This window comes from Rhinopithecus roxellana, chromosome 6, assembly GCF_007565055.1.
Source record: "Rhinopithecus roxellana isolate Shanxi Qingling chromosome 6, ASM756505v1, whole genome shotgun sequence".
NCBI lineage: Eukaryota > Metazoa > Chordata > Mammalia > Primates > Cercopithecidae > Rhinopithecus > Rhinopithecus roxellana.
Genome location: NC_044554.1, coordinates 15,852,892 through 15,875,703, shown reverse-complemented (window position 1 = coordinate 15,875,703; position 22,812 = coordinate 15,852,892). Strand labels below are relative to the sequence as shown.

General features: G+C 42.0%; 1 protein-coding gene and 1 pseudogene across 5 annotated transcripts in view; both read right to left on the bottom strand.

The window, feature by feature from the left end:
• The window catches only part of NAPEPLD (N-acyl phosphatidylethanolamine phospholipase D), a 47,773-nt gene extending 28,382 nt beyond the window's left edge, over positions 1 to 19,391 (bottom strand). The window contains exons 1-2 of one of the 5 annotated variants that reach the window (XM_010377632.2): positions 18,814 to 19,047; positions 18,626 to 18,703 (exon numbers count right to left, since the gene is read on the bottom strand). Coding sequence is in view for 1 of the 5 variants with exons in the window: in XM_030933034.1 (XP_030788894.1) it covers positions 19,093 to 19,295 (203 nt within the window). In the remaining 4 variants the exon portion in view is untranslated. Of the gene's footprint in view, positions 1 to 18,625; positions 19,048 to 19,092 lie in introns of those variants that run through there. The other 4 variants (XM_030933034.1, XM_010377631.2, XM_030933035.1 and 1 more) reach the window with 4 other exon arrangements.
• LOC104673556 lies at positions 10,990 to 14,484 on the bottom strand (annotated as a pseudogene).
• Positions 19,392 to 22,812: the final 3,421 nt, after the last annotated feature.

Genomic DNA, 22,812 nt, shown 5'->3' with positions numbered 1-22,812 from the left:
TGTTGCTGCTGACCTTGTTTTACTGCTACTACTGCTACTGCTTAACTCAAGGCATTAAAATCCCTGATTTTGAACTATACAGAACTCCAGATACACAAAAGTGGTAAATAACATATCTGCCATGAATTTCGTTTCTTTCTTATTCTGTTAAACAAACATTTGCTTTCTGTTTCATTAGTTTAAACACAATGCACACACATAGCACATTTTATAAGTGGAAATAAGGAAATGAGCACAGTAACTGAAAGCCAAATATTATTTTTATGGCTACAATGGTGTTTAAATAGAAATACTGCCCCCAGAGAGAAAGGGAAAAAACACAAACCCTAGGATGAACACATACACAGAACCAAAACTTTTTTTCCAAATTGTCTAGAGTAAATAGTCTGTAATCTAGAGAAGAATCACTGTGAAGAAAAGAAACCCCAGCTGAGACTAAAGGTAAAGCACACGCTGTTGCTCAGCCATCACTGTGTGTGGGAGAGTCCAAGAGTTAAGAGATTGAGTCTAACAAGATTTATACTTCGGGCAAATAACTTACCCTTTCTCATCCTCCATTTTCTCCCTGTAAACTATCTACCTACCTGTGGAGGTTTCTTTCAAAGGATCAAATGACACAGGTACATAACGTACTTGGCACTCACAAATGCTCATTCTTCTTTTCCCTAATCTTGTTAACTGGCCATACATCTAAATTGTTTTTTTTTCTTTTTTCTTTTTTTTTTTTTTTTTGAGACAGGGTCTCACTCTGTCACCCAGGCTGGAATACAGTGGCTCAATCACGGCTCATTGCAGCCTCAACCTCCCCGGGCTCAGGCTATCCTCCCACCTTAGCCTCCCAGGTAGCTGGAACCACAGGTTCCACCATGCCTGGCTAATTTTTTTACTTTTTAGTAGAGATGGGGTTTCACTGTGTTGCCCAGGCTGACCTGGAACTCCTGGGCTCAAGCAATCTGCTTGCCTCCTCGAACTCACAAAGTGCTGGGATTATAGCTAAACTCTTTAAGTTATTCTAGAACTTAAAGTGGTCTCAGAGAGTAAGCTCTCATAGAATCACTTTTTCTGGGTTATAATTAAGTTCAGGCCAAGGACTTTACAAAGAGCAGAAACAATGACCATCCATCTGAACCTCACCTCAACAGATGAAAATGTACAAGTTTAAATAGTTTAAGTTACTTCTCAACCAGATAATATGTCCAATAGGTGGGAGAGCTGACCTCTTGCTACCCCTTGTCATGATAAAACAGCTTATGAGATCCCTATATGTCATATACATATATAAGTAGATACATGCACATATATATCATAATTCTACCAAATATGTTAATAAATGTTTGGCTCATTGTTTTAAACAATCAAGGGATAAGGGAGAAAGGAAAAAAGGACACTTTGATTCAAAGACCACAAGCCAACGTCAAAATAGGATTTTGAACAACATCTAGTGGTCTAATGTAGCTAGGACATAAAAAGCAAGGAAGGGCCAGGCACAGTGGCTCATGCCTATAATCCCAGCACTTTGGGAGGCCAAGGCAGATGACTCACCTGAGATCAGGAGTTCAAGACTGGCCTGGCCAACATGGTGAAACCCTGTCTCTACTAAAAATACAAAAATTACCCCGGTGTGGTGGCGTGTGCCTGTAATCCCAGCGACTCAGGGGTCTGAGGGAGGAGAATCACTTGAACCCTAGGGGCAGAGGTTGCAGTGAGCCGAGATTACACCGCTGCACTCCAGCCTGGGCGACACAGTGAAACTCTGTCTCAAGGAAAAAAAAAAAAAGCAAGGAAGGTTTGTGACAGTCGAGACTATAAATGGTTAAAAGATTGGACAGTAAAGATGGGACTAGATTGTGAGCCTGGACTCTCTCTAAGGAGGATGGGCTACACTGCAAGCAATGGGGAAACACTGAACACACTTAAAAGGCAGTGTACTTAAGGGCTGGGTGCAGTGGCTCACGCATGTAATCACAGCAATTTGGGAGGCCAAGGAGAGCAGATCATGAGGTCAGGAGTTTGAGACTAGCCTGGTCAACATGTTGAAAGCCTGTCTCTACTAAAAATACAAAAATTAGTTGGGCGTGGTGGCATGCACCTGTAGTCATAGCTACTTGGGAGCCTGAGGCAGGAGAATCACTTGGAGGCAGGAGAATCACTTGAACCCATTAGGCAGAGGTTGCGGAGGCTTCTTTAAAAAAAAAAAAAAAAAAAGCAGTGTACTTAGGGAAGACAACTCCAGTAGCAGAATAAAGAAGAAAGGAAGTGGCCAAAAACTGGAGCTTGGGAGATGGATTGAGCGAAAACAGAAGAAGCCCAGAACACCCAATAACACTGAACCACCATGCCACATGTTTCACATATTTCATTTAAATTCATGCTCCTAGCAAACCCTCAAGGTAGGTATTATAATCCCCATTTTTTAATAGTGAATAGCAGCCCAGTCAAAAGATGAGGAGGCAGTGCAATGAGAAGAGAAAAAGCAGAATAAATCCAAGAGACAATAAAGAAAATGAATCAGTAAGACTTGAGAGTATTTGGATAGTCACAAATTTTGGACTTTGTAGGGCTGGTTGGTCAGGAGGAGAGTGGGAAGAGTCAGAAAGGGCAGCACCACTAATCAAGGTGGATTGTGACCCAGTGAGTTTGAGAAGGGTTTGAGGTCATGGGAAAGCAAGAACCCAAGAGAAAGTCCTCATTGACACCCAAAGGAAATGGATTCAGGCTGCTTTGGGGGTTAAAAAAAAATCACCCCACTGTGGTGGTGCAAGCCTGTAGTCCCCGCTACTCAGGAGGCTGACAGGGAGGATCACATGAGCCCAGGAAGTTGAGGCTGCAGTGAGCTGTTATCACGCCCGCCACTGCACTCCAGCCTAGGCCACAGAGCGAGACTCCGTCTGGAAAAACAAAAAACAAAACACACACACACACACACACACACACACACAGAAAAAAGAAAAAAAGAGAGAAGAAAAAATTGGGTCAGTGATCTTTTCTTGTCTCTAAACAATAAACTTTTTCAAAGTTGTCTATTCACACGACCTTCATTTTCTCACCTCCCATCCACTCAGTCTTTCACCCCAATCAATCTATGGGAACAGGTCTCATTACCAAATAGCCATCCTCTCCTAACAAATCCCCTCCCCTAACACACACAAAGTCCAGTTTTCAGGAATGCTCTTTAAAAAATAAAAACAAAAAAAATCTGATACAAACCAAACAAAACGAAAAAAGCTCCAAAGGGTTTTTTGAGGGCAAAGGTCAGCATGTGATTCACAGGGTCTGTGTTTCTAACCCTACCCACACTCTCCTCTGCTCCATAAACACGGCCTGAAACTATTTCCTCAGATGTATCATGTACCCACTTCAGGGCGACCAACTGCCACGTTTTAATATCCTTGGGGTATGGGGAAATGGATAGTCACAGGATTATGTATTGCCATCCACAACAGATGTTAAAGCAACACAAAATGATGAAACTACGAAGCACCATTTCACACGATGCACTGTTGAAAGGGCAAGAAGGGGCAGAAGCACATAAAACCTGAGCCTTGAAAATCTGTGGACTGGTTTTTCTGGAGGAAAAATACTCGAAGCCCATTTGGTGAATGTGCAAAATGACAAGCTCTGCCAACAAGTGCTCCAGTGACAAAGGAGCCTCGGCCCGAGAGCAGGTCACACAAGAACGCTCCTCATCCCCAGTGTCTTCTGGGCACTCAGTAGAGGACACAGCAACAATCCCGCAACAGTCATCCTCAAACACCACAGACAAAATGACAGAAAAACTAGGAATGAGGAAGAGTGGGTTGTCTGTATGGTCCTGTATTAACTAGGTTTGAGCTCTTCAAGCTTGACAAACCCCTTAACATATCTAGCGGGAGTTTCTCTAATTAAATGTGGCAAATTTCCAACTATTTCTTGTTATGTAACTGTTTCCAAAATTGACAAAGTAAATGAAAATAATCCACTCTTGATTTCAGGCCAACACCAACTGAAAGTAGATGTGTACATGAGTACATATAAATTGTAAACAACCTGTGTTTCAAAAAGTGCTTCAAAACTTGATAAAGATATTTCCATTGTACTGATTTTGATTCAATTAAAGATATCCTGAATTCTGAAAGAGCAATCTAAACAAATAATAAATAAATAAAAATACCATAAATTGTCAGGCACCCTGATGTGTCATCTGCCACTAAGGAAGTAAAAATGTTATCAATTATAGTTAGGTCACACGTTATACATGACACATACTGATATCAGTGGTGTAAAAATGTGAATAAAATGTCTATCTCAAAATGGATGAAATATAGCATCTTGTGTTTGAAAATAAATATGTTGGGACAGGAGTGAAAACATTGCTCTTGGTAATTAAATATAATCAGAAGCATAATTAATTTGCTCATCCTCTTTCCCTCTGTGAACAACAGCTAGTTATAAACATACCAAATAGCTAAATTTGTTCTAGAAAACTAGAATCCAGAAGCAAATTTAAAAGTAACAAATCCCTGTGACAAGTGATAAATATAAAATACAAATGTTCTAGCCAGGCACGGTGGCTCATGCCTATAATCCCAGCACTTTGGGAGGCCAAGGCAGGTGGATCACCTCAGGTCGGGAGTTCAAGACCAGCCTGGCCAACATGGTGAAACCCTATCTCTACTAAAAATACAAAAATTAGCTAGGCATGGTGGTGCATGCCTGTAGTCCCAGCTACTCAGGAGGCTGAGGCAGAAGATTGGCTTGAACCCGGGGGGCAGAGGTTGCAGTGAGCCAAGATTCCAGCCTGAGCAACAGAGACTCTGTCTCAAAATATAAATAAATAAATAAATAAATAAATAAAATAAAACAAAGGTTCTTTTTTAAAGAACAACTTATTACAAAAAGGACAACATAAATTCCATCTAGTAATTATCAAGGACATTCTCTACATTTTTTAAAGATTAATTGCCTATTTAATAGCAGAAGGACTTATCTCTACGTCTCCAACCAAAAAGAGGTCTGAGCTGTGACATTTGGTGAAGACAAGTCAGCCAAGTACAAGTATTTTCTCTCAATAACTGCACACATGGGTAAAATGCTTTCAAAAATAAGAATTTTCTATTTCAAAAGCAAATGTTTCATGCTTTCTTTTTTCTACATTTAAGATTTGCCAACTGCCTAGAATTGAATGCATTGCTTTATCATGTAAAAAGTTAAAGAAAAAAATCAGAGTAGTACAACATATGTTTGGGATTTCAACATACTGGACAATAACAATTCCAACAATTATGAAGTGGCAAATCATCATTCCCAGAGTAGACATTTAATAAATACTAATTGAGTTCCTGTCCATTACATAACAACAAAGATGCTGACGTTAAATCTGCAAAGTATTCAGAACTGTATTTTCAGATATCTCTGACTAAATAACATTAAACTTACAATTCTGTATTTGCTCTCCTTATCCTTATTGAAGAGAAAGGGCCCTTTTGATACAATGCTAGATAACATGGCTAAAGAAACTACATCAATTCACTGAAACGTCTGCAAAGGGCTTCAGTGGGGGTAAAATTGAACAGTTCACATCCTTCACATTCAAAAAGATTCCAGGCAATACTGGTATTACTCCCAGAGGCATTTAGGGGACCAGTGGGAGGGCAGATACGTCCAAGCACAGGAGTACACTGGATTATAAGAGCGAGAACGTTCTGTGGGAGGTATGTACACAACATTCATCAACCAAAAAAGTACTGCACTGTTATCACTGAACTTCATTCTTACCACACTTTATTGACTTAGCAAAACAACCAGTTTTGCTAAGAAGCTGAAAGAAAACAAACAGAAGTTTAATATACAGTACTTGAGAGTATGACATTTAATAACAATTATTGCATCAAAAATAGAATGTACATGCATAATATACATTTAGATATATGTACATATAAATCTATATATCTCACCAAACAATTTCTCTTCACAAGAATGGAAAGAACACTAGTTATGAGTCAGAAAAACCAGACTCCAGTTCTACTATTAACTAGAGATGTTAGCTTGCAGGGAGTAACTCAGCCTCTCTAAACTTGGGCTTATTCATCTGCTCAGTAAAGATGGTAACTCCTAAATGTCTCTTTAAATGACTATTAGTCATTCAAGGAGACCGTGAGTTAGTACTATACATATGGAAGCGTTATACATACGGAAATTGCTGGCTAGTTGTGGTGGCTCACACCTGTAATCCCAACACTTTGGGAGGCCGAGGTCAAGAATTTGAGACCAGCCTGGCCAACATGGCGAAACCCTCTACTAAAAATACAAAAAAAAAAAAAAAAAAAAAAATTAGCCAGGAGTGGTGGCGCGTCCCTGTAATCCCAGCTACTCAGAGGCTCAGGCAGGAAAATCACTTGAACCCAGGAGGCGGAGGTTGCAGTACGCTGAGATCGCACCACTGCACTCCAGTCTAGGTGACAGAGCGGCAAATTGTTGAGGCTCGGAGCAGTAGCTCACACCTGTAATCCTAACACTTTGGGAGGACAAAGTGGGGGGATTGCCTGAGCTCAGGAGTTCGAGAACAGCCTGGCTAACATGGTGAAACCCTGTCTCGACTAAAAAAAAAAAAAAAAAGAAATTATCTGTGCATGGCAGCCCAAACCTGTAGTCCCAGCTACTCGGGAGGCTGAGGCAGGAGAATCACTTGAACCCAGGAGGTAGAGGTTGCAGTAAGCCAAGATCGCACCACTGCCCTCCAGCCTGGGTGACAGAGCAAGACTGTCTTATACACACACACACACACACACACACACACACACACACACACATAAATGCAAATTGAAGAGTAAAGAATATATGATGAATAGGACCTTTTGATCCAATTGAGTTGTTTTTCAGGTGAAGGATAAAACATTCTAGAATTCCATATAGCTTTAAAAACCTAAGTTACTGAATTTTTTTCATTTTTCTTTCCTTAATTTTATGTAACAAGACTATAAAAGTATATAAGTTTTGTTATCCTTTAAAAAAACATGTATTCTCTTTTGTTAAAAAAAACTTTAAATTGGTCGCAAAGCCTTCATCCAATTACAGACAAAAAATTATTTTAACAAATAATTCACAAAGAAATGCCAACCAACCAAAAGCATTTAAGAGTCCAAATACTTTGTTTGGTTTTTCCTTTTTTGTTTTTTTTGAGACGGAGTTTTGCTCTTATTGTCCAGGCAGGAGTGCAGTGGCACAATCTCGGCTCACTGCAACCTCCACCTCCAAGGTTCAGGTGATTCTCCTGCCTCAGCCTCCCAAGTAGCTGGGATTACAGTCGCCCGCCACCATGCCCGTCTAATTTTTGAATTTTTAGTAGAGACAGAGTTTCACCATGTTGGCCAGGTTGGTCTCGAACTCCTGACCTTACTCCTGACCTCGTGATCTGCCCACATTGGCCTCCCAAAGTGCTGGGATTACAGGCGTGAGCCACTGCGTCCGGCCCCAAATAAATAGTTTTGAGAGGAAAGAATGCAAAATGCAATCTGAATCTTTGGGATACAGTCTATTAACAGACTTTAAGTCACCAAAATATAAAAACACTCTAGAAGCTTTCTCTATAATAAGAGGTTTCCCCTTATTAATTGACCTAATATTATTGATCATTAGAATCAAAAACAATAAAACAAGAGAAACAGCTGGCTTAAGAACAAAGCCCATTTACAAATACCTTTTACGACTGGAATCCTTAGGGTGATCAAATTAAAATGTCATGTTATGGCAAATTTGGAACACATGCATAAAATATTTATTGAAATAACATAGGTATCATCTGTTTAATACCTTAAAAAATAATACCAAGCACAAAGTGCAGGTTCATTTCCGGTATAATCAATTATACCTAAATGATATACAGAAGTATTTAATTGAAAAGGTCAGGCCAGGTGTGGTGGTGCGCACCTGTAGTCCCAGCTACTCAGGAGGCTGAGCTGGGAGGACTGCTTGAGCCCAAGAGGTCAAGGCTGCAGTAAACTGTAATTGAGCCACTGCACTCCAGTCTGGGTGACAGAGCAAGACCCTGTCTCAAAAAAAAAAAAAAGAAAGAAAAGAAAAAAGAAAAGGTTGGGGGAGGACAAGGCAGGAGGAACAGTAAGTTGATGTCTGTGGAACTTGAAAATGCATCCTAAATATGTCAGATGATCTTTCCTTTTTTTTTTTTTTTTTTTTTTTTTGAGACGCAGTCTCGTTCTGTTACCCAGGCTGGATTGCAATGGTGCGATCTCGGGTCACTGCAACCTCCATCTCGCAGGTTCAACTGATTCTCATGCCTCAGCCTCCCGAGTGGCTGGGATTACAAGCATGTGTCAGTATGCCTCGTTAATTGTTGTATTTTTAGTAGAGACGGGGTTTCACCATGTTGGCCAGGCAGGTAGATGATCTTAAAATGTTCATTTCCTGTTCCTGAGCCAAGATTTTAACAAAAAAAATGCTTCCAAAATGGGACTACCTTCTCTCTACTGTCTCCATCTCATAATTAAGTATACAAAAAGAAAAACTTCCAATTTAAAGCATAACCTGTAAAGAAACGCAAAGGAGAAACATGTCTTCATAGCTCCTGGATAGGACAGAGAAAGAGGGGAAAAAAGCACACTTTTCACTTCTTTCTGACTTCAGTCCAGTTCCAACTTTGACCCTACTGAATACTATAGCCTTTTTTTTTTTTTTTTTTCCTGAGTCCGAGTTTTGCTTTTGTTGCACAGGCTGGAGTGCAGTGGCGCAATCTCGGCTCACTGCAACCTCCACCTCCCAGGTTCAAATGATTCTCCTGCCTCAGCCTTCTGAGTAGCTGGGATTACAGGTGCACGCCACCACACCCAGCCGATTTTTTGTATTTTCAGTAGAGACAGGGTTTCATCATGTTGGCCAGGCGGGTCTTGAACTCCCAACCTCAGGTGATCCACTCACCTCAGCATCCCAAAGTGCTGGGATTACAGGCGTGAGCCACCACACCCAGCCTTCTGCAGCCTTTAAAAAGTCACTTAACATCATTAAGACTCTCTTTCATTCATCTGTAAAATAAGAGAACTGGGCTGTACCTCTAAAGTCTCACCACCTCTAAAATTCTAACAATCTTCGGCTGCACCAAAGAGCCAGCTCAGGCCACTAAAGAGCTGTCCCCTCTAACTCAGCCTTGGCCAACCCCTCCTATTTCCACTCCCTCAAATAAAATTCCCAGCTCAGGTCCAGCCACCTTCCCCAGGCTGGACTGGCAAGGGATAAGCAAAGTATTTCACCTGAGAACAGCAAAGTTATCTACTGGAAGAAAGTGCAATTTCACAGGTGTATCAGGTAGACTAGGAGGTTATTAAGAGCCGGGACATATAAATCTGATACAAATAGCCATTTTCAAACTTAAAAAGATTCCAGATATTACTTGTAAGGGCTTCTACTTAAAGCATTTTAAAAGTCATATTTAAGAAACATTGTTAGAACGTCTACCTTATCTAAATCCTAGCTCTCCAGTTTGCTGTGGAGAATATGAAGCCCTGACCTCCAGGGATTCAAAATCCATTAGGGAAAAAAAATCATAAACCATACAGATTTTTGGCTCAGTATCACGTTTACAGAAGCGTCAGCTCTGTTTAATGAAAATGGTATAGACTTTAGAATAAGGCATTTCCAAAACACACTGGCCAAATTCTCAAGATGGTGATGAATACTTTTCCTTAGGCTGAGCCGTTCACACTGACAGCAACAGTCCTGTGATCCAGCAGGTCAGAGATGCTGAAAAGCTCAGAACTTTCTGAATTCAGCCAACAAGTTAAAGGGCCCTGATGGCAACAGAGAGGGTGATGGAAAGAAACAAAGTCACTAGAGAGGTTACTTGAACCCCTGATTCACTTACAAATGAATTTGGCAAAGGGCAGACATGTTATTCTGCCCGCAATGTCATGCATGGTCCATCCTCTGTGAGAAAAAGGTAAATGACAAAAAAATAAACGAACAGTGAGACTTTTACAGGAAAACAAGGCCCAGGACACGACTACACCAGACCCCGTTCAGCCATCTCCTGAGTCTTCAGTACACCGTAAATCACAGGGTCAGAGTGAGGCTAGAGACATCCCCAAAAGGTTAATAGAATCTTGAGGTTCAAAGGGACTTTAAGATCCCTGAGTTCAATTCAGTAGCCTCTGTTTAAGAATAGCAGAAAGTATGTAGCAAATTATAAAAGTGTATTAAAAATGAATATAATTAAAATATACTTGAATGGGTTATCAGGAAAAACCACATTACCAGAAAATGGGGCAAAATAAAATAAAAACATCTTAAAATAAATGCTTCCCAACTTTGCCCCTTATCATACTAAGCCTCAGTTTCATAATTCTTAGCCCAGTCTCTGGCACACAGTACATAGTAAGCCCTCAATAACTAAGCCACTGTTTTACTATGCTGTAAACACTGTTTTAAATAGATAGTAGGATATACATGTATACCATTTTTGCATTTCTACACTAATGAGATAAGGGAGCTGAGGGAAATGGCATGAATAAACTGAAACAGAATAAACTCTGGAATTTTTTTTTCTATTTGAGTAACAGAAGGCCTGATCTTAGAATTCACAGAACTCTTAACACAAAACAGGATTCCTACCTGACCTCATAGTTCCTTGTGGCCTCATTAACCCTCCTGGAATCACCTGAAGGCTCTCATTAGCTCAGAAGACTCATTGATAGTTTCCTGGTTCTAAAAATAATAATCAACCTGACTTCCCTTTATCTCCCTTCACTGGCCCTAGGAGCAGAAGCTGAAAACTCATGATACTAACGGTGGCCACATGCAGACTCAGCACTTTTCCCAGAGCCTGAAGCCCCAGTTAAACAGATTCTTTTGCTCAAAGGAAAAATTTCCCACAATAGGAGCTGGCAAAATAGGTAAGCAAGGCCAGTTCTACCTAAATCATGAGTAACTAAGTTTCCCCTAAAGCATTTCAGTATTCTTGCCTCTCTTACCCAAATGACTCGACTATCATATTGTTTCCCCCATTTTCAAGAAAGGATTTGATCTCCAGTATGTGACAGATAAGGAACGAAATGTAAATCCTCCCTAGATCATTTCCAGTCCACACGGATACAAGCCCTTAAACCTCAAATGTACATCAGAATTACCTGTGTTTTTTTGTTTGTTTGTTTTTGATTGTTTTTTTGCAAGCAGATAAAGGCTTGTTTTATTTTAATGGCTGATCTATGCAATTACAGAGGCCAGTATGTACAGACAAGGGAGGTGGCTTTTATTTCTTGGTCTCTTCCTCCTTGGACAAAGTCTTGATGATCTCCTCCTTCTTGGTGTGTAGGTGCTCTTCACAGCGCTTGCATGCTTCCTTGGTCTTAGACCTGTGGGCCTCAGCCTGGTCAGCCAGGAGTTTCTCGCAGGCCTTGTCTACCTTCAGCTTGTAGATGTGTTCCGTGAGAATCCGCTTGTTTTTGAACACATTCCCCTTTCCCCTCAGGTACAGGCTGTGATACAAGTAGTGATCAATCTTCTTAGATTCATGGTATCTTCTGAGCAGCCGGTGCAGAATCCTCATTCTCCTCATCCACGTGACTTTCTCTGGCATTCGGGCACTGGCTGTACCCTTCTGCTTACCTATGCCCATATGCCTGCACTTCCAGCAGGACAACGTGTTTTTCCGGCACGGAGCCTGGGAATGACCATCACGGGCTTGCGGATGATCAGCCCATCTTTGATCAGCTTCCGATCCTCTGATGGGAGTTGGCATTGGCAATTTCATTGGTCTCATTGGGGTCGAACCAGACCTTCTTCTTGCCACAGCAGAGGACACTAGAGGCAAGCCTCTTTGGAAGCCTGAGTATACTCACGGCTGCGGCCACAGCAGCGAAAGCAAAGAGCTCCCCTGTAGAGCTTTTTAAACTACACCTGAGGCTACTGAATCAAAATGTCAGGTGGGGCAGTTTCTCTAAGTAATTTTTCAAAGTTCTGTGGATGTTTCTGATATACAGGCAGGGTTGAGAATCACTGCTTTAAATCCCACTCTTACTTCCTCTTCAACACTCCAAGTTAGAGAGGCAGCATCATCCTGAAACTGCTATACAGTGGGATGGGAAGACTAACTACGTTGCTAGGTAGAAAATTTAACAGGGACCAGGCATGGTGGCTCACACCTGTAATCCCAGCATTTTGGGAGGCCAAGGCGGGTGTATCATTTGAGGTCAGGAGTTCGAGATCAGACTGTCCAACATGGTGAAACCCCATCTCTACTAAAAATACAAAAATTAGCTGGGCATGGTGGCAGGCAGCTGCAATCCCAGCTACTCGGGAGGCTGAAATGGGAGAATCACTTGAACCAGGGAGGCAGAGGTTGCAGTGAGCCAAGATCGCACCACTGCACTGCAGCCTGGGTGACAGAGAAAAAGAAAGTTTCATAGGGCAAGGCTTGTACTCAAGCCAACTGAGTCACAAATTTGACTCTGTGCCCCCAGGAAGCCAAGTCAATAAAAGGGAAATGTAATCAGTAATGATTCACATTGTCTATAATAACACAAAGCAGCCTGTACACAATAAGTGCACAATATTTATGGAATAAATGAAAAAACCAGAGCTTAAACTCCTAATCACTCTTCACTGGGATATAGTTAATTGTTTTTTTAAAAGATCTCCTGCTAGAAGTCAAATAATAGAAGCAAAAGTGGCCAGAAGACAGAGAGACAAAAATCAACAGTGGGGATCTCCACCAACTCTGCTAACAAAAATTAAAACTGGCCAGGTACAGGGGCTCACACCTCTAATCCCTACAATGTTGGGAGGGCAAGGGAGGTAGATCACTTGAGTCCAGGAGTTCAAGACCACCCTGGGCAACACAATGAGACGCTGTTCCCACAAAAAAAAAAAAAAAAAACAGGCCGGGTTCAGTGGCCCACACCTGTAATCCCAGCACTTTAGGAGGCCGAGGTGGGTGGATCACGAGGTCAGGAGATCGAGACCATCCTGGCTAACACCGTGAAACCTCGTGTCTACTAAAAATACAAAAAAAATTAGCCGGACATGGTGGCGGGCACCTGTAATCCCACCTACTTGGGAGGCTGAGGCAGGAGAATGGCTTGAAACCAGGAGGCACAGCTTGCAGTGAGCGAAGATGGTGCCACTGCACTCCAGCCTGGGTAACAGAGGGAGACTCCATCTTTAAAAAATAAAAAATAAAAAAAATTAAAAAAACAGAAAAACCACAAAAATTAGCCAGGTGTGGTGGGATGAGGTAGGAGGATTTCTTGAGCCCAGGAAGTCAAGACTGTAGTGAGCCATGACCAAGCTACTGCACTCCAGCCTGGGTGACAGAGCAAAAGCTTGTCTAAGAATAAATAAATAAATAAACATAAAATAAATAAATAAAAATGGAAAAGTCTTGGGGAATAACTGAGTAGTTAAAATTCTATAGTGCTAAAGTGGTAGCACAGTGGTACAGACGAAAAGATGCCTACCATAAAATCTAGTCTTCTTTAATCTGTCATGTGTTTAGGAAAAAAAAAAAAAACTTCTCTTCCTTTTTTTCTCAGTAACAGAACCCGTTTTACTTAGGCTAACTATGCACCAGCTAAATGATGACATTTCCCAGCCTTCTAGCTAGGGATGGCCAGGTTGGTGGTACTTTGAACAATGTAATACAAGCCTTTTATGGTGCTTCCATAAGTCTCCTTAAGGGAGAGAGGTATTCTTCTCAATTTGTCCTGCATCTGGCTACCTGGAGCCATCTTGAGCCAGGAGGGTGCCACATCCTAAGAATGGCGTTGAAGAGAGCTAGAAGGACTTCAGGGCCCACCATACCAAGCCTGAACTGTCCAACTTTGGATTTCTTTCATGTGTAGGAAAAACATATTTGAGCAATCTTTGAAATCACAGCAAACTAATCCTAACCGATACGATTACCATAACTGGGAAGTTTAGGTTTAGGGGAGCTACAAAAACACTAATGGTGGCCGGGCACGGTGGCTCACGCCTGTAATCCCAGCACTTTGGGAGGCCGAGGCGGGTGGATCATGAGGTTAGGAGATCGAGACCATCCTGGCTAACACGGTGAAACCCCGTCTCTACTAAAAATGCAAAAAATTAGCCGGGCATGGCAGCGGGCGCCTGTAGTCCCAGCTACTCGGGAGGCTGAGGCAGGAGAATGGCATGAACCCTGGAGGCAGAGCTTGCAGTGAGCCGAGATCGCGCCACTGCACTCCAGCCTGGGCAATAGAGCGAGCCTCCGTCTCTTAAAAAAAAAAGGTGCTCGGGAGATGCTCAGTAAATACTAGTTCTCTTATAAATATAATTGCCCCTTTAATTTTACATGAAGTGGGTTTCAAATGCTATAACTTTTATTGCTCAATTTTTCTAATTTACAGTTACATTGAAAAGAACCATCAACAAATAATTGGTCCTATATTTTAGTCACATAAACAGAAAATACACATAGTACCTTGAAGACATTTCCCGTGCTTTCAAAAGGTGTCTGAGTTTATCCAGCATAAAACCATCTAACATGTTATCTTTCAAGCTGGGGAGAACAGCTAGTCAAGTCCCATAAAGAGACACTGTCAGGTAGGAGGACCAACATATCTGGTTTGCCTGAGGACTTCCCGGTGTTAACATTTAAAGTCCTGCATTTTAGGCCAGGTGTGGTGGCTCACACCCATAATCCCAGCACTTTCAGAGGCTGAAGCGGGCAGATCATTTGAGGCCAGGAGTTCGAGACCAGCTTGGCCAGCATGGCAAAACCCTGTCTCTACTAAAAATACAAAAATTAGCCAGGTGTGGTAGTGCACGCCTGTAGTCCCAGCTACTTAGGAGGCTGAGGCGCAAGAATTGCTTGAATCTGAAGGTGGAGGTTGCAAAAAAAAAAAAAACTTCCTACATCTTGGGAACTCCCTCAGTTCTGGGAAAACCTGGAGGGCTGATCATTCTATGCCTCAGGTGACCATATAAATGCATAGTCATATCTTCAACAAAATTTATAAATATGTGGGCAGTTTAAACTAAATTGAAGATGAAGATTATAAAGTAAGATGTGAAGGTATTCGGGTGGCTAAGCAAAAGAAAAAAAATTATAATGCTCTACATAATCAGGCTTAACTAAGACAATGTTTAAGAATACCAAAAATGTTTATTAGATAAAATTCTTCATTCTGATGAATTCGATATGTGCACCAGTGTTAGCATTCACCCAGCTAAAAAACAGGCTCCAAACGGCACATGTACATTTACATACAATGGGCACTTGGTCTACATATAAAAGTGAGACACTATATGAGGAAAGATTGAGAAAGGAATTAACTTTCAGGCAAGAATTGTGAAGTATCTCATATCTGTGAAATGGTGGAAAAGCCTAATTTTGATGTTTCAATTTTGAGGTAATCATGACAGGCTAAACTCCTATGAAGGCAGAAATTAAAAATCTGCACATTAAAGAGATTGAACCAGGTACATTCCCTCTAAGGTCCCTTCCAACTTGAATATTCCATGACAGAAGTCATCACTTGTGTGACCCTTTTACCTAAGAGGTAAAGCAAGTCAGGCCACAGAGTTACATGACATTCCAAGGATCTAGCTCTGGCTGACAATGGAACCCAGACTATCTATCAGCCATGCTGTCACCTTAACTACGCTTAAAAACACTTGGAACCAAAAGAGCATACAATCAGCATAGGAAGATAAATGACACATTTTACTTTATATGGGGTATTTTACTTAGTTTGGCTTCAAGTTTAAAAAAAAAGTTGAGTCCAGAAACTCTTTAAGTTTTCATTGGCTACTTTAACCATAAAGCACCACAACATTCTGGAAAACACACACACACACACACACACACACACACGTGCAGAATATACAGACAGCTTAGTTTACAGAGCTTTTCATGAGCTCTCTAAACAAACCAAAGGAACAAACACAGTAACTTGAACAGGGAACATCTTTGTAATCGAAGGACCTTCAAAACACAGAAAATAACAACTTTCAAAACAAACGACTGCTGTCATCGGAGTGTCCTATTAGGATGCGACCAGTTTTAGCTGGGCATGGTGGCACCTGCCTGTAATCCCAACTACTTAGGAGGCTGAGGCACGAGAATCGCTTGAACACAGGAGGCAGAGGTGGCAGTGAGCTGAGACTGCCCCGCCACACTCCAGCTTGGGTGACAGAGCAAGACTCCGTCTCAAAAAAAAAAAAAGATGTGACCAGTTTAAGAGGGCTAGTAACAATGAGAAAGCTTGGTGTTTCTTTATTCATTCTTGTAACTGAGAGAGATTACAAAATCACACATAAGTCTACAGGCATTCATTATTCATTGTTCAATCAATATATTACTGTCCCTTAGTCTGGGAAGGTGCCCAAATTAGATAAACACAAGAGTCTGCGCCTTCAAGAGGAAAAATGGATTGTTCCAGGTAGCAGGCACAAACTGAGTTGTTTTTCAATCAAGATTTTGAATTATGTTGATCCATCTATATGCCAGACCTGTGCCTCCATAGCCAACAGCACTGACCATTCATGACCTGTTACCCAAAGGCAGGGGTGCAATCTATGAGTGTGTTGCTGACCAACGCTTGCTGATCCACACTCCTCCACTTTCACTTCATTGGAACCCCGGTGTAACATGAGTCTGCAAGGTACATATTCTGCTGAAGCCTGGGGCTGCTGAGCTAAGGAACCTTGGCCAAATCACCAGACTCTCCCAGGCTCTCGGCGTCCTATTTTCCTCATCTGTGGAACAAGGCTAATAATTTCATATTTTATGTCTATAAAATCAAAACTCTCTCTATATATACATATATTTAAAATACTTGAAAGAGCTTTGTAAATGATAAAGTTATAATACATTTTTTAACCAGCTGAGGTAGAAGACTGTATCTCTAACATAAAACTGCCCCTGGGGATATGTGAGTTCATATGTAATCTGTCTCCAAAGTCTGTTAGTAAAATACTTAAATACACAATAAATGGTTAATAAATTCAAAAGACAAATCAAGCAAAGCACTATAAATTGTAGACAGAATTCTTCAGTAGTATAGGCGTTCGAATGATATATTTCTTGAACCTTATGCTAGAAATCACATGAGTGATATTCTAATGACAGTTTTATGCATGCCCTCACAGGCCTCCAGAATAAAAGTGCTCTTTAAAGATTAATTATACACACAGTTCATTTCCCTAATAATACTTCAATGAAAACACTTTTTATGTGTATGCATTTCAACCTAAAAAGCCCAGATTAACAGTCCTCCAGCTATAGCTATACTCTTATTTAGAAAGCGTAGAAAGCAATGGAAAAACTCACTATATCCACAGCTATCCATCACTACAAAGAAAAAGTAGAATGAAACTACAAAATTAAAGGCAAATACTGCTGCTTTTCCAAACACAGACTAAATGTTCATAAAAATCCCCTCAGTTTTCCAAACTCAACACTCAAAGTAACATAATACCCCTTTCAAACAAACACAAGGATGACTGTATCAACTAAAGCATAACCAAAATCCTGCGATGGAATGCTTATGCTAAAATGTTCTTCATACAGTTATAACTGGACTAATTTTAAAATTAGGATTTTGCAATATAGAATTTCTAAAATATAATTTGGAATTATGAGTGAAAATAAGGGTATGAGAAATACACTAAGTATTTTTGTCTCTTGGAGACTTACTATAATTCTTGTAGCAGGAAAACCTGCAGAATGTTAACAAAATAAAATCTCTGAAAATCCTAACTATATTTTCAGTTGACTTAAAAAATTTTAACCCCTCAATCTCTCTCTTAAATTATTATTTTAAATAAGTACTTTTACCCTAAATTTCTTCTTTAACAGACCTAGTATTTTCTTGCAACAAAAATCACACTATTGTGGGATATAGGTAATCTTTTCTTTTTAAAGATTACATAACTTCTTTCTAAACGAAGTCCATGTCTGCGGCTAATTCATAACCAATGTAACTGAAAACAGAAATGGAAATGTTAGAGATTTCCATTTTTTAACAAACATGGAAATTATTTCTCAATTTGAAGAACTGCATCTCAACAATGACTTCCTTGACAAATTAATCAGAATTATCAAGCAGCAAACATTTCATGCTAAGCCAAAGCCAACCAGGTGAGTCATATTATAACATGTATATATAACAACGTACACTAAAGACAAGAACGAAATGACTTTTTAAAAGGTCGATAAACTTTACTCACTCCCTTAATATTTTCCAGGTTTAACTGAGGTATAACGATGCATGTGATCCCGGAACCCATGGAAGAGTATCTATCTCAACTACCAGGACCATATCGAGTTCTAGCTTGGAAAAAAAAAAAAAAGCAAAAAACAAACAAAAAAACCTATCTAAATACGTGTTCTGAAAAGCCCGCAATAATACCCAATTGATAAGAAGCAAGCAACCACAGAACAGAAAACTCAAGAAAGCACAGCCTTCCACCACCGCTCCCCAGCTAGCCCCCCTCCCTTTTTTTTTTTGCTCTTCATTTCCATTCCATAGTTAAATAAGTACACTTATTCCAAAATAAAAGGGGAGAAATCTGTTGGAATGGATTTTTAGAAGATAAATACTCTAGATGAAGCAACAATAAGTTGCTCGGAGGAAGTTGTCGACCCATTTATTTACATACAACCGAAAGAAGATAAACCCACATGTATTCCTATCAGTGAAGATGGAACCTGGTAATTTGCAGGGAAGATGGAATCTCAATCAAATCCCAGACAGGTACTCTACCAAAGAGAAAAAAAATAATGCTGTGGCTCTTCACCCAGGCAGCTTCTGAGATGCAGGCTCCGCAACTCGCGAGGTGCGAAAATTCAAATGAATCCCTGTGGCTCACAAGTGCGGCATCTCCGGGATGAGGGAGGGCTCGGGGACCGGGAAACCCACTCAGACTGCTCCACTTCGCCGAAGAATCCCAAACCACCCCAGGCTCGGGAGTGTGGACTGCTCTGCCAAGAGACCCTGGATGAGGCAGCAGAGAGGCCACACAGCAGGCGGGACAAAACCGCCTCCCGCGAGGTCCCACAGAAACCACGGAGCTCCGGGGCACTCGGGATCCCGGGCCGCGGGCGCGCGGCCAGAGAGGCGGAGTGAGAGCGCGGGGGCGCGGACTCACCTTGCAATGGGGGTGGCTGGGCGCGCGCGCCGCCTCTGTTCCTCGGCTTCCGGCCGCCGAGTCCCCTTGCAAAGCTTCCCCGCGTAGCGGGAGGGGCCTCGGCGGCCGGTGGCCGGGTTCTTCCGACCGCCTGTCCGCCTCGCCGGCTCCGCCGAGGGTGCTAGCAGCTGCAGGCAGCGCTTCAGCGCTCGCCGCCTAGCCATCCTTGGGGCGAGTCGTCGCCGGGTCACTCCCTTATTATGACCTTCGAATCTCACAGCAGGGCCATCAGCGGCCTCCCTCAGGCTGCCTCTCCAACCCTTACCAAGATGGCCGCCCCTGTGGGCCGGGGCGTCGAAGCCATCTTGGTAAAGGAAGCGCCTGGGAGCACGCAGCCTTCTCCCGGCCTGCCCCGCCCCGCCTCGCGACTCAAACACTCTGCAGGGACCCTCCTAAGACTAAATTGGTTCCCCCCAGCTGTCCTAAGCCAGAGGCTTACTTTCAGATCGCGTGAACACATTTCTGGACACCAGCCACAGTTGCTAAAACTAAATGGGATCCTGCGGACCCTTTGATGGACTCTCATAGTCAACTCAATCACAGTCGAGAAGCACTGGAATGCTTCCAGCCTATGGCGCTAGGATCCTGGTAGCCAAGAAACTAAACTGAAATTTGAAGTGTTGTGCAGTAGGTATTGAATATTAATGGCAGCACTGCATTGTTCACTGTGTGCTCGTTTACTTTTAAAATGATATCACAGCCCCCCAGTACACACACGGTTCTCATCTAAATTTGCATCTTTTTTAACGCCAGGATAACTACTAAAGGGCCTACAGTTGTGATTCTGAGTTTCTTACTGGATTTGCTTTTTAAACTGCAGAATGAAATTAGTTGTTTCAAGAAGTAAAAAGTACAGTCGATCGAAGTAAAATTCAGCATTGGGTCGTTGGGCAAAAAGATTACAAAAGTCCTCCTGGGGTGTGCCAGGGGTCAAAAAAAAAAAAAAAAGTTCGTCTGTGGGGTTATCTTGGCAAAAAAGAAACCACCACCACAGGTTCTAAATGGAGATAAAACTGGCAGAAAAATGCAAACCAAACTATTCTGGATTTTGAAAGTGAATGTGCCTGTGTGACATTGCAGGAATGTAAAGAACTATATCAAGTGTGGACTTTATCTCCTCAGGCTAGCTTAGAGTGGCTGCTGAACTTAAGCGTGATTAAGAGCTGCTTGCGCCTGGGTGGAGCTGAAACTGCACAAGGTAAATAATACCTTTGTACGACAGAAGAAGAAAAAAAAACTAACAGCATACATGAAAACCCAAAGGGTAAGTTGAAGTTACTACTCAAAAGTTCTTCATAGTGTTCTTGACTAAGCAACGAAGACGTAATCCTGGCATTTTGGGAGGGCAAGGCAGGAGAATCCTTTGAGCCCAGGAGTTGGAGACCAGCCTGGGCAACATAGTGAGACTTCATCTCTACAAATAATAATTAAAAAAAAAAAAATTAGACCACCTTAATGGCCCGCACTTGTGATCCCAGCTACTCCAGAGGCTGATGTGGGAGGATCTGTTGAGCCTGGGAGATCAAGATCAAGGCCACAATGAGTTGTGATTACACCACTACACTCCAGCCTGGGCAACAGAGAAGACCCCATTTCCAAAAAAAAAAAAGAAAGGCTGGGCGTGGTGGCTCACACCTGTAATCCCAGCACTTTGGGAGACCAAGGTGGGAGGATCACCTGACGTCAGGAGTTCGAGACCAGCCTGGCCAACGTGGTGAAACCCCATCTCAAGTAAAAATACAAAAATTAGCTAGGCGTAGTGGAGCGCACCTGTAATCCCAGCTACTAGGGAGGCTGAGGCAGGAGAACTGCTTGAACCCCAGAGATGGAGGTTGCAGTGAGCCGAGATGGCACTCAGCTGGTGGACAGAGCAAGACTCTGTCTAAAAAAAAAAAAAAAAAAAAAAGCCCTTTGTTCCCCTCACTCCCACTCTTTTTTTTTTAAGTTCTTGTCCTTTACTGGATAAGGGCTGAGAGAAGCAGACAGACCAGTAGACCAGTTGGACATAGTAGATGGGTGTGCGAGGTCAAAGTGCTACCCGAAAGCCAGCCAACCCACACTCCCCTGAAATGAATGCTAATGCCCTTCAAACTGTGGGCATCGGATTCACACACAGCCTCTTCCAGGGATAAAAGAAGGGGTTCTTGTAAAGCCTCTTCTTTTTTCTTTTTCTTTTTTCTTTTTTTTTTTTTTTTTTTTTGAGACAGTCTTGCTGTGTCACCCAGGCTGCAGTTCAGTGGCCGGATCTCCGCTTACTACAACCTTCGCCTCCCAGATTCTCCTGCCTCAGCCTCCTGAGTAGCTGCGACTACAGGTGCCCGCCACCACGCCTGGCTAATTTTTGTATTTTTAGTGAAGATGGGGTTTCACCATGTTGGCCAGGCTGGTCTCGAACTCCTGGCCTCAACTAATTTGCCCACCTGGACCTCCCAAAGTGATGATGGGCGTGAGCCACTGCCACCCGGCAGCTTCTTGTTTTCTTCCCTCTACCATGGAGACAAGTTCCGGTTTTCCTAGGACAACTAGCTCTAGTCACAAAGATCTCTTCAGTGATCAAGCATGGTGGAGTGGCAGAGTGAGTGTTCCGAAAGGATAAGTAGAACAGGAGTCTTCCCCAGGCCCCATTACAACCTCAGTACCTGTGAATGGCATCCCCAGCCCAACCAGAAGTTGACAAAGAGGCACATACCTGGTGAAAAGATACATATATTTAGAACTAGCCAGCTGGACTCAGTTTAGATGACCCCAATTTTGTTGGCAATATCCCAGTTTTGTTGGGTCAGCAACAAAGTTGATCCCAATTTTGTTGGCAATATCCAAAGCATTGTAATCAGGAGCCAGTGGAGCTTATGCCTTCTTCCTCCATCAGGCCTACTCAGGGCATTGACCTTGGCCACATCAACGTCATAGAGCTTCTTCACAGCCTGTTTGATCTGGTGCTTGATGGCTTTTACATCCACAGTGAACACAAGTGTGTTGTTGTCTTCTATCTTCTTCATGGCAGACTCAGTGGGCAGAGAAAACTTGGTGATAGCATAGTGGTCAAGCTTGTTTCTCCTGGGGACGGTCTTCTGAGGATATTTGGACTGTCTCCAGAGTCGCAGTGTCTTGGGCTGTGGGAAGGTGGTGACATACAGACCTTTTTCTTTGTGGCTGTGGACACCTTTCAACACTGCCTTCTTGGCCTTCAAAGCCTTCGCTTTGGCTTTGGCTTTAGGAGGGGCAGGAGCTTCTTTCTTTTTGTGCCATCTTGTGGAAAGGGCACTCCCATTCTTCACTGAAAAAAATCCAAATATACAGGTAGTAGATATGCCTTTTCATAATACTATTTGAGTAAGTTGCAGACATCAAAATGCTTCACCCTAAATAATTCAGTGTATCGCTCCTAAGAATGAAGACATTTGCTTCATAACCACAGTATCATTCCACCTATGAAAGTATCAATTCCCCAATATCACTTAATAACCTGTTTTCAAGTTTCCATGATGTACAATCATGGAATGTCTATAAGAGCTGTTTTTTTCTGAGCTGGGATACTACCTACACTAGTGTGTTGCATTTATGTATTATATTTAAATAAGAAGCAATCTAAAGTATTCGCTTGCTATTTTCTATGCATATCATACAGATATTATAAAGAGACAGATGTTTACAGGATGTTTTTCATTGAGAGCCGGTGCT